The following is a 12,496-nucleotide window of genomic DNA, read 5'->3' as shown; positions in this document are numbered from 1 at the left end:
CCACTGCACCCAGCCTGTTTAGATATGTTTAGATACACAAACGCCACTGTATTAACAGCTGCCTACAGTACAGTAACATGCTGTGCAAGTTGTACCCATGGAGCAACAGGCTATGCCATCTAGATTTGTGTAAGTACATGCTATGATGTTCACACAATGTTGAAATTGCCTAGTAATGCATTGTACAGAACATATCCCTGTCATTAAATGATGCCTGACTACATCTGGGACTTTAATTTTCGGTATTTATCCCCAAATCTGGAGAATTTTGGAAGAATCAAATAAGAATGCACACGAGAAGTTCTTTCCACACAGTGTTATACCAATTATAGTGCTGCACTATTTGTTGTTGTTAAAGACAGAGTCTCAATTTGTTGCCTAGGCTGGAGTACAGTGGTGTGATCAGGGCTCACCACAGTCCCAACTTCCTGTGCTTAGGCAATCCTGCCTCAGCCTCATGAGCAGCAGGAACTAGAGGGATGCCTACTATGCCTAGTTAACTTTTTGTTCAAAGAGATGGGGTCTCACTATGTTGCCTAGGTTGGTTTCAAACAGTCCTCCCACCTTGATCTCCCAAAGTGCTGGGATTACAGATGTGAGCCACAGCATCCGGCCCACATTTTAAAATGGAAGCTAAATAGCAGGCCATACATATCCTGGGATGAGGTAGGAAAATCAAAGGCCATCACTGAACAAAGTTTACTGATCTTTTCCCTCTCCTTTACTAACTAGAACACACACAACATCTTTAACAACTAGTATCTACCCATAATCTGAACATGGAATATGGTGAGAAATAAGGTATCACAGTGCCAAGCAACAGAAGGGTAAGAAAGCAGGTGGATCCTCCATCAAACAGACTTCTACAAATAAATAAAGGGTGAGGGGAGAGGGTGCTGAGTTTTCATGACCTGCTAGTCATGATATGTTAGCCGCTCCACTGAGGCAGCTGGAAAACTGAAATGGGGCTATCTTGAATTTCAACAATTTCCTAACGGGCCCACTGATAAACAATCCACTGTATCTAAATATAAAATAAACTCTTTTTCTATAGTGCTCTCATAATTAAAATTCCTAAGGGTTAAGTCCTATTTTGGATTATCTATTTCATAAGAATTTCTGTTGTAACAAATAATACTATAAAAATGAAAAATTTCTTGAGATGTAAGTCAAATTTAACCTTGGTGGGGCATGGGTGTGGTTCTGGCATAAGGTGAAAAAGAAGAGATTCATTCTGTGCTACCTTTAGAAATTCAAAAAATTCGATAAAGTTACACATCCAAATAACAGAAGATTCTTTCAAATGAGAAGGGAAGATTCCTAAAAGATTTTGTTTACCATAAAATTGAACTCACGGTGCGTTTAGAGGTTGACAGATATTAGGACACACAAGCTGGCCATTTCAATGTGGCAAAGTACAGGGTAAAAAACTACTATGGGAGTCCTGTGAGCTGTGACCTAAGAACAGTGTGTTAAGCACTTGGCCAGTCACATAATACCCGGAAGAGTTCCTTTACAGATTGACTATATGTTCATAATGATCTTTTATTGGCAATATACTTTTGAAAGAGTTCTATTTGAATAGTTCTATATTATTCCAAACTATGTTACTGATCAGGTTACAAAAAGAAATGGTTCTTCACCTAAAACTCACCAAGGATGTGCATTTAAAAATTCTTCTATCGTTCATCAGGAAATAAAATAAATTTTGCCACTAACTTCAATTTATTATTGGAAACAAATATATGAAAAGACAGAATGTTTAAAGGATCAAATTAACTTAGAAGCTAAAATCGAAAGGAGGCTATAATCAAATATTTTAAAAACAACGTAGTATTTCCATTTTTATTTTGCTCTAGTTAACATTTTAAAATAATATGAACATATTTTAAAATATACCTATCTACTAATTAATATATTTGACAAAACACTTGATTTTATGGTCTTTAACTGTGAGACTGTGTTTATAAAGAAGAGTTATGTGATTAAAGTCAAAATAAATTCAAAATTTTAATTACAAATATAGATTGTTACCTGGTTCTTACATCTAATTTGCATCTATTGATGATACAGGATAACTCAAAGAGAATTGGGAACCATCCTCTCACCCACACCCTGTCTTCAGGTGCCACGTTCATATCATCGCTTGTGTATTCCTTGAAAGCCTTCAAGAAAAAAGGTAGGGTTATTAAAGGCAAAACATAACACCTATACATTTAATATATTAACTTCTCAAAAAATAATTTAAATGCTTCACAAATAACCAGTGAGCAATTTAACACACAATAATTTATAAAAAATGGGCACTATAACTGCCGACAATTTTAGTATACGTGCCACTGAAGCAGGCAAAATATAACTGCCTATAAAGAGCTCTGGACTAGCATCCAAAAGTTAGCTTCACTTTCAACTGTCACCAGTTTTCTGCATCATTACCCAGGTTAATTCAGGTTTCCATTTTTATCACTTAAATGGTTATGATACCACAGAGCCACATTAACCACACTGGGGAAGTATGAAGGTAAAATGAGTTGACATATCTGAAACGTACCAAGCACCTGATCGGTCCATGTTAGTATGGAATAAAATCTTATTACCAAATCTACGATACATCACTTTCTCTTATGATAGTTACAAAGACAGATTTAAATATGCAAGTTAAATATGGCAGCTAGATTTTCAATTCCACCTTTTACTTCAGAGCTTAAGCCTATTCTCATCCATAGTCAGTCAGCTTCAGTATTACACAGCACAGACAGACAAGATGCACTGTAGGGAATGGTTACAAACACAGGCTGGGGCTCAAACCCTAGCTCTACTTTACTAGCCCTGAAACTATGGGCACATTTTGAAACTTCTCTGTGCCTCCCTCAGTTTCTTTATCCGTATGGGGCTATAACACTATCTATCCCATAAAGTCATTAGAAGATTAAACAAGTTAATACAATTTAATGAAAACCACTCAGAAAAATACCCAACACTTTCAATAATGGTTAGTTATAATCACTAACCATCCTAACTCGGAATCAGGCTGCTCAGATTATTTTTCGAATTACTGAAAAATAAATGCTTCATATACCCTCAATTCCCAAACAAACTTAAGATTTCAAATTGGAAAGAATACTCTGCAAAATTTTGTTTACTAAATGACGCTATACCTGAGGTCTATCAGACACATATTTTGCACAATGGCGAATAAGTCGAATTGCTTCCATACTTGTGTCTGGGAAAGCTGCATTGCACGCAAATTCAGACAAACACTTCACGGCATCCTGGAAAGAATCAATGGTCGCTGGAAAGTGTTTTTCAAATACAAGGGCTAAAATAGAGAAAAATACATATTACCATAATTTTTCAATTATTCTTAGCTGTACCAAAAATACACCAACATCTAGATGTAATGCACTTCCTTAAAGGTTATTAAAGGCTGACATCCAACAGATATGAAGTTCAAGACTATCTTTCCCACTTAACCTGACTGCCCTGAGTGGTGAGAATAGTAAAACTTGTCTGTTTTGTTTACATTATAAACATAGCACCTAATACAGTGACTGGTACACAGTACGTACCGATTCAACTTTGGCTGAATGAATATACAAAATTACTTAACCTCTCTGTATCTCGGTTTCTTGATATAAAATGGAAATAATCATAATATACACAGGATAGCTGTAAGCACTACACAAAATAATGTAAGTGAAGTGCTTAGCATAACACTTAAGCAAGCATGCAATAAATGACAGCTATGATGATGCCATGACTCTTGATGTTGATGGTCATCACTGTCATCTTCTATATAGGCTTAACTTATAATCTTAGTATTTCAGTCAGTCCCCCTTGAACTTAATGGGACTCCTCCTTGAAGAAGGCTGTGCAATGTACTTACTGGTCAAAAATAAAGGCTTTGCTTTAATACTCTGTGGGTCTCAAGACCATCTCCATCACTAGTTCTGTGACCTTAGATCAACTGCTTAACCTTTCTGGGGCTGAGTTTCCTAATCCATTTTGAAAAAAGGGATGGATAATAAAGATGCTTAACTGTGAAGATCAAAGAAATTACGTGAAAAGTGCATACAGTATTTGCCGTATGGTAAATACTCAATAAATGTTAACTATAATAGTAATTTAATTATTTTTATTTACTCTGGGGTTCTGTAGACAAAACTTGGTAAACTTAAAGGCCATAATCTTGTTACTTGACTCATCTTCCTAACACATTAAGGTTGCTTTTTTTTCCCTTTTACTTGAACACAGCTAAGACAATACTCACTGACAATGTGCCCAGTTGTTTGGAATGCAAGTTCCACTATGCTTTCATCTTGATCAGATGCAGCTAGATGAAATACAGAGAAAATGTTCTTCCATCCAGATCGAATGTTAGCAGCTTGAGAATTAACCATCTGTGCTATACACCGTACAACCATATCTCGAATTGTTGGAGACCTAAAAACATTAATATAATTGCTTAGATATGCAAACAGATAAAACTCATCAGTTTTTCCCCCTTTCTTCTGTTTTTCTCCCTGCTGTGGAAAACAACAAGATTTTCCTACTATTAAGCAATTCAACAAATATAGTACCTGTTCCGTTTCATTATATGTTCAAAAGGTCTTAAGAAATCCTTCTGGAATCTGAAATTAGCAAGCTCCCCTTTCTCTAAGAACTTCATTGACAACTGCCTCAAGGAGTCTACTGCAAAAATAGCTACATCTTCATTAGGATTACACCCAACCTGTAATGGTGACAGAAATAAAATATGCTAATTAATATCAGCAGTAAAAATCTGCAATTCTTTATTTTTTGTCTTAGAAAAAGCATAGAATAGCATAGATAGGTAAATCCTAAGATTTTCCATAAAGGCATTAAATATGCTAAAAATATTTCTCAACAAGAAAAACAGACATTTTACATCAAATTCTTAAAGCCCAGAGTAATAATTTCTAAAAAGAAAAACACCATTCACAGGGTTTTCTAATTTAATATTAAAAAGTAATAAATAACTGCTTGGAAGGGAAAAAGGCTCAATTTGATTACAAAGACATTCTAAACAAAAAACATACTATAAATGTAAACAAATACCACACTTATTCAAATACCTTATTAAAATGATCTCCAATAACTTCCCAAATTCGAGACCACTGCAATCTTATTCTTCCCATGTTGTAATATGATATTTCTACTATTTTTTGTAGACTAAACATTCTTGGGTGTGTCGTGGAAAGTAATTCATCCATAGACACAGCACAGAGCCAACGGACAAAATCCACTGTAACATAAATATATTTATATTTTTTTAGCTCAACATTAAAGTTATTTTAGCCCAAAGTCAGTTCCGAAGTAGAATAAATGCCCATACTTACCAATAGCATTTCCATCTAGCCTTGTAGATCCTGTGAATATTCTAGGGAAAATAAAACACAATTTTAAAAATGTATAAATTACTGTTCTTATTCCAATTGAAAAGTACGTGGCATGGGGTACTAGCTATTTTTATGTTTTAAGGGAACAAAAAATTGGGTACTCAAATGAGTATTTTTCATCATTTAGTTTAGTAACAAGTGTAGTCTGGATGCTTCTCCCTCCCTTCCACCTCTACTCCATATGAACCAGTTTGCATTCAATATTATTATTAGAGTGAGTATATACTGCCGTAATTTTATTAGATTTACAAACTCCAGATAGATATGAGATTCTAAGAATAAGAAAAATATTAATTTGTAAAACTAACAAATAATTGGCATACTACAGATTCTTTCCTGATTATCGACTAGCATTGAAGTTCTTAAAATGAAAAACTTGACTCATTTTTACCAGTGAAGTATATTTGATTAGAAAGTTCATTTACACTAAAAGTGATTTAATATAACCTTGTAAATAGTCTCAGTTTACCTAAGAATTGGCCAAACCACTTTCCTTAGGGCATTCAAATATTTCGAGTTAAGCTAACACCGCCTAGCTTTGCCCATTCTTCTTTGCTGAGCTCTTTTTTTGTTTCAAAGTTTCATAAACGATTTCAGCATAAACACATTAGTCCTCCTTTTTTAAAATCTGCATTTTTAACCCATATTCTGGGTTTGTAACCAAGAGTCTGAAGTCACTTTCAAGAAGGATGACATTCCCAACTTAGAATGCAAGAAATATGATTTGCATGATAAAAAGGAAAATTTTAAAGACAGGAGCAGGTCACAGTAGTCACAGTAATAACAGTAATAGCTACCAATCACAAGGTGGGTTCTTTTCTAGTGTAGTATCAATATTCACTCATTTGATCCTTACAAAGCATGTACTATTAAACCCCCAATTTTATAAACACAGAAACCAAGGGATAAAGATATTTAATAACTTAAGTGCTAAAGCCAAGATTCAAACCAGGACAGGGTGATTACAGAGTCTATGCTATTAACCACTTTTCTATACTGCCTCACACTTACCTGAGCAAAACGTATATTCAACCCTTTAAATATATTCTCCTTTTTTCCTACTATCACAATCTACATGTTCTGAGTATATCATGATTTTTTAACCCTAGTGTCCTTGCATGTCTGTCTATGTGTCCTGGCAATGAGTAAAAAACAATACAGGAAAAACAGAAACTGGTAACACGATGACTCAGAATGTGAGTTCCTGCTAAAGAAATGTCTTAAGATTTTCTATATTGTTCTTGTCAGCAGAATGAAGCAATAATTCCAAAATCTGGCAGAAAACACATTCTGGGGGAAAAATCAAAAGTAATATGGCCCCACTTAATCCAGGGATTAGACTGGACCCAGAAATTAAAGATATACAACGTCTACAGAGCTCTCACATAAACAAAAATGAAAACTGCCAGACTATGTGAATTTGGTCAGCTGATTTCTCAAACTACAGGTATTCTCATGGAAGGCAATGGTTGTAAACAAGCCACCCACTAATAGAGTGAAAAGTAAATAGTATAGGAGAAGAAAAGGCACATAAACAAAAACAAAGAAAAAAAGAATTTTTAACTGAGAAGAAAGCAAATGGCAAACAGTACAGAGGTAAAGAAAGAACAAAAGCAGAGATGAAACCACACAGAAGGGAAGCAATAGATTCTTTTTTTTTTTTTTTTTTTTTTGAGACGGAGTCTCGCTGTGTCTCCCAGGCTGGAGTGCAGTGGCGTGATCTTGGCTCACTGCAAGCTCCGCCTCCCGGGTTCATGCCATTCTCCCGCCTCAGCCTCCCGAGTAGCTGAGACTACAGGCGCCCGCCACCACGCCCGGCTAGTTTTTTGTATTTTTAGTAGAGACGGGGTTTCACCGTGTTAGCCAGGATAGTCTCGATCTCCTGACCTCGTGATCCACCCGCCTCGGCCTCCCAAAGTGCTGGGATTACAGGCTTGAGCCACCGCGCCCGGCCGGAAGCAATAGATTCTGAAGGTGTTGAAATAACGGAGAACAAAGGCAACAGGAGAGAGAACTATCATCAGTAATAAGACAGGTTCTGTGGACTGGTGTGATGGTGGAAGGTCAGGGGAGCATCCATTCTGAGAAAGGGCATCCCAATTCCTACTCACTTCCATAGCCTCTGAGGGGGTCACTCTATTTCTAGTAATGCTCCACTAAAGATAAGCCATATGGTAGAACACAGCAGTCTGTGGGGGCATTTAAAGTCAAGCCTTAATATTAAGGCAAGAGAACAGAGCTGTGTTTCATAAAATCAGCCTATGAAATGGTTTCTACATTTTCCATAGAAAAAGCGAAGGATAGAAGCACAAGAACCTTGTTTATGAATATTAAAAATAATGTGCTTTTTAAAAAGCATTAGAAAAAAAACATTGGTAAGATTACTGCTTCATCACATTATAATACAGATAGAAAAACAAAAAAAGGTTGGCAAAACTTTTGCAGATTCTGCATCAAATCAAGTTTTAAACTGTATGCAATACACAAGCAGCCTATATTATCTTACCTGTAAAAGGTTTTTTCACAGAGAATATATTAGAGGTAACATTTATTTCTTAGGCCTAAATGAAAAGTATTTACGAGCAAAGGAAGTTGGGATGAGTTGTACATATTTTCTGATAGGTGAAATATTCCAAAGTGTGAGGTAAGCCAGTTTATAGCTAGATCTGGTATGTATAAAAAACCATAAAGAGAAAAACTACGATGCTAAATAACTGTTTTTTACCTATTAAAAATAAACTATTCATGGACAAAGTCTATCCTGCATAGTTTAGTAATATTCATTATGAAATTGGTCTAATTTAACAATGCATAAAAAATTCTATCCCAGCAAATGCTAGAAGATCAGTTATTCCCAGATTGAAGTGCCCAAAATTCTTCTCCTATATCCTAATAATACAAGATTCCTAATACAAAAGTAAATAATTAGAAAATTTTATCACCTTAAAGTCTGTAATAAAATCTTATTTTTTTCTGTTGGTTAATAAACCAGAAGCTATAAAGAATTAAACATACAAAAATTATTTTTGTTTTTCTTTAGTTCCTGTACTTATAACAACAGGTTATGCAGAAAAATAGGCCTAAGGATAGGAAAATACTGTTTGCTGGATAAGTACAGAACTCTCCAGACTGATGCCTGACACTATTTTCACTACTGTCTTCACTACCAGTATTATCTCACTAAGTTGGGTAATGGACCAAAGTTTGAACATAACGATATGAAAATAAACTCAGATATTCAAAAAACATTTAATGGGAAAGTGAAATATACCACTTAAGAATAATATAACATTATAAGAGATCAAATATATAACTTTTGGTGTTTTCACTATAAGCAAAAACTTGCAATACTGAGGTTTTGTATAAAATTTGACATTGGATTTATGTTTGTAGAAGTATCTGGCAATGACAAGATTGTGATGACAAAGTACGAACAAAATGTATGCTAAGTCTCCTCTGAAATAGCATAAATTCTTAAAACAGAGAGGCATGTAATTTCAAATGAGTAATATGTCCCTCTGTAACAAACAGTGGATAGGAAGATAAATTAGAACTAGATGTGGTCACATAAAGTACATTATAAAAGCAAAAATAGTAGGTAAAATGTTGAATCATGCCTGAATAGATTCTCAAAATGACAGTGAAGATGATTTTTCTTGAAGGCAAGAAAATCATTGACAAGAAAGCTAGCCAGGTAGCAGAAGGGCTGTTACATAGCTCTGCAGTAGTACATGTAGGCTGAAAGGTTAAGCATGCATGCTTATTACAAGCCTAGTTGTGGGAATGAGCAAGTTATTTAATCTTTTTCTGTCTCAGTTTCCTCATTTGTAAACTGAGGACAAGAATACGCATCTCATCAGGCTACTGAAAGGATTAAATGTAAAGCGTTTTGCAAGTGCCTCATCTGCGGCAAGCCTTCATGTTTGTTATATAGTAGGTATGAGATAATCTTTCTTCAATCTTCACAAAAAAACAGGCAAATGACTCCTCTTAAAAAAAAAAAGAAAAAAAAAAAGAAAAAAAGCAAGTGGACATTAAGGATTCAAGGAAAAAGTTCCATGGAGTACTTCCAGGGTCAGTGGCCACTGAACTGAACATTCCAGTTCTACCTGTACCTAGAGCAAAAAGTTTTATCTGAAGCAAAGTGAAATAATGGATTAGCATGAGTTTCCAGACTACCAAGGAAAGATTTGTACAAAATTACGTTTTTGAAAGTTTCCATCACATGTGAGGGAAAGGGAGGAAGAAAATGAAAAAACATTGCTGTAAAATGTTTCAGTTTTGGGGGCATTTATCTGGAAAAAGCTAATCTTCAAAAGAACAACAGGAGATACTGTTCTACATGCTAGGCATTTTAAAATTGGAAATATTCTGTAGTAAATAAAGCATACTACGGGTTTTCTTTTAGAAAACAAACTAAAAATGGGGAATATGTGGTGATGTGTATAAACCATAAATTCTGAAGTCCTTTCCAAAAAAGTTTATAATGAGAATTGCCAATAAAACCTTTCATTTCATCCATAATGCAGTCTTTATTGTGGACCCAGAAAAATAAACTACACAACATTTTCAAATAGGGATAATAAAGGGAGTACGTTTTCTACAAGAAAATAAAACATTTGTATTCTTTTCCATCAAGGTTACCATTTCCTTAATGCCCATTAATATCTACTGTAACTTAAATGCTCACTAATATCTTATTGTAACTATGATCCAAAAAGCAAAATTATAGGTACTTCATCATCTAAATCACAGCATATCACAATATAATCTTATATTACTTTAGGAAAATGATTTTGGCAATAATTTTTTTTCTTTTTACCAATAAGAAAATACCTAAATGCTACAGAACTGAAATAGTAATCATCTGAAAAGGGAATAAAATGAATACCTTACCTATCTACAGCAACAACAACACTCTGAGAACTGGTTTCTCCAATGGATTCCTGAATACTTGCTATCTGTTTCCAGTCCACATTTCCTCCAACTACCACACATAAAAAAGAGTCATTTCAGTTTGAAAATAATTCAGTAGAAGAATACACTTAACAGTTCTAAAACATACTTCTGAAATCAACTGTTTTCCTAATAAAAGAATGTTTCAGGTGAACAATTCTTTTGGCATCAGTGACACTTATCAAGGCCAAATGTGCAAATGAACTTTACTAAGTAGTATACAACACATGGTTACAAGTCACAAACTATGTTTGTAAAGATCACACAAAGTAGGGGCACTGTGAATTTATATCACAAAAGTATAGATGTTAGATATAATTTCCCTTAATGTTTAAAGAAATGCAGCACTAATCCCAGTTCCAGTGATACCTTCTGAGGATGATTCCAACTCCAAGTATTTAGACTTCCCTTGTCATTCAATCTCTAGTCCCCTATTTACAAAGGTTAGTTGAAAATTCTTTCTTTTTTTTTTTTTTGAGGCAGAGTCTCACTCTGTCGCCCAGGCTGGAGTGCAGTGGCGCGATCTCGGCTCACGGCAAGCTCCGCCTCCTGGGTTTACGCCATTCTCCTGCCTCAGCCTCTCGAGTAGCTGGGACTCCAGGCATCTGCCACCACGCCCGGCTAATTTTTTGTATTTTTAGTAGAGACGGGGTTTCACTGTGTTAGCCAGGATGGTCTCGATCTCTTGACCTCATGATCCGCCCGCCTCGGCCTCCCAAAATGCCAGGATTACAGGCGTGAGCCACTGCGCCTGGCCAGTTAGTTGAAAATTCTACCTGTATTTTCTAACACTCTTTTATTGAAAAGAATCATTTATCTTTTCCCTTGAAACTGGTTCCATGTGTTGGAGAGAACAACAATATTCCCAGTTTTCAAACTCTTAATTTTAGAATCACCTTTGGTATCCTCTTCCACTATCAATATTCAACTAGTCACTAAATTTTTCTTCTGATCTGTTTTTCATATCATCTCTTCATTTCCATTCCTACCTAGTTCTGGCCCTCATCATCTCAGTCCTAGATTACTGAAGCCATTTCCTCACTGATTTCCCCACCATTATTTCCCTCTTCAATCTCTCTTTCATCCCCCTGCAAGATTATCTCCTAAATCTTCTCCTTCATTTTGCTTACTGTTACTTACAAGGTAAAATATAAACTCTTTAGCCTAGCATTTAAAGCACTTCCCTTCAACTGTCTAGCCAAAATGTGCCATCCCTCAACTATCTAAAACTTACCTACCAAGACTCAATTTGGGTTCTCAACGAAAAGTTCCTCTCCATTGTTCTCATCTGCCTTTGAATTAAGCATTTACTTAGCTAAGTACTACTCAAATCAGAATTACTTTCATACAGTTTCATACAAATTATTTCAGGTGTGTTAATGTTGCCTTCATAACCAGATAAAAAGTTTCCTAAGGTTAGGAATCAAGTAATATACATTTTGTACTTTCCTACCTTACTCACAATTAAGTCCAAAGCAGGTGCTCTACAAACACCTGACCCGAGTGACCAAACACTCAATAAATGCCCTTCTGAAGGCAAACATAACAGATGGTATCATTTAAACCTGCTGAACTCAAATTCTATCCTAGGAACTGAATGATGTGAAAAAGATGTAACCCCTGTCCTCGAGTTAATAATTTACACGAGGAGAGGAGATAGATATGTTTATAATTAACTTCAATGCAATTAATGATTACTTCATGGCTGAACTGAACTAATTACATAGAATAAAAGTTTGCTAAATAGAACTAATTTTGATAGGGACGAGAACGGGGTGTTAGCTCATAGAAAGGCTTCACATATGATGAAATATTAATTCAACCTGGACCTAGAAGGATAGCTATGTAGAAAAGGAAGGAGAAAGAAAAGCAATTGAGACAGAGGGGGCAGCTATATAAAGTAGTGGAAACATACAACTGTACATCACGTTTTCACATACTTGGTAGTATAGCCATAATGAAGGATTGGCAGACACTGGGAAGAAGGGAAAAGAACAGTAGTAGGAGATAAAGCTGAAAACACAGACTAGAAATAAGAATGTGAAGAGCCTTGACCCTTAGGTTTAATGTACTACTTTTGAAAACAGGGATTTATTAGATCTTTTAGAAGACTGATATGA

The 12,496-nt window shown here is 35.3% G+C and overlaps 1 protein-coding gene across 5 annotated transcripts in view; it reads right to left on the bottom strand.

The window, feature by feature from the left end:
* The window catches only part of ARFGEF1 (ADP ribosylation factor guanine nucleotide exchange factor 1), a 147,220-nt gene that overhangs the window by 25,377 nt on the left and 109,347 nt on the right, over positions 1 to 12,496 (bottom strand). For all 5 annotated transcript variants that reach the window (XM_050802008.1, XM_050802009.1, XM_050802007.1 and 2 more), the window contains 7 exons: positions 10,317 to 10,407; positions 5,361 to 5,401; positions 5,097 to 5,266; positions 4,581 to 4,732; positions 4,271 to 4,443; positions 3,159 to 3,319; positions 2,035 to 2,165 (listed from right to left, as the gene is read on the bottom strand). In XM_050802008.1, coding sequence (XP_050657965.1) covers positions 2,035 to 2,165; positions 3,159 to 3,319; positions 4,271 to 4,443; positions 4,581 to 4,732; positions 5,097 to 5,266; positions 5,361 to 5,401; positions 10,317 to 10,407 — 919 coding nt within the window. The remainder of the gene's footprint in view (positions 1 to 2,034; positions 2,166 to 3,158; positions 3,320 to 4,270; positions 4,444 to 4,580; positions 4,733 to 5,096; positions 5,267 to 5,360; positions 5,402 to 10,316; positions 10,408 to 12,496) is intronic.

This window comes from Macaca thibetana, chromosome 8 (assembly GCF_024542745.1).
Source record: "Macaca thibetana thibetana isolate TM-01 chromosome 8, ASM2454274v1, whole genome shotgun sequence".
Classification (NCBI taxonomy): Eukaryota; Metazoa; Chordata; class Mammalia; order Primates; family Cercopithecidae; genus Macaca; species Macaca thibetana.
The sequence above is the reverse complement of the archived record's forward strand: the minus strand, read 5'-3'. Positions and strand labels throughout refer to the sequence as shown.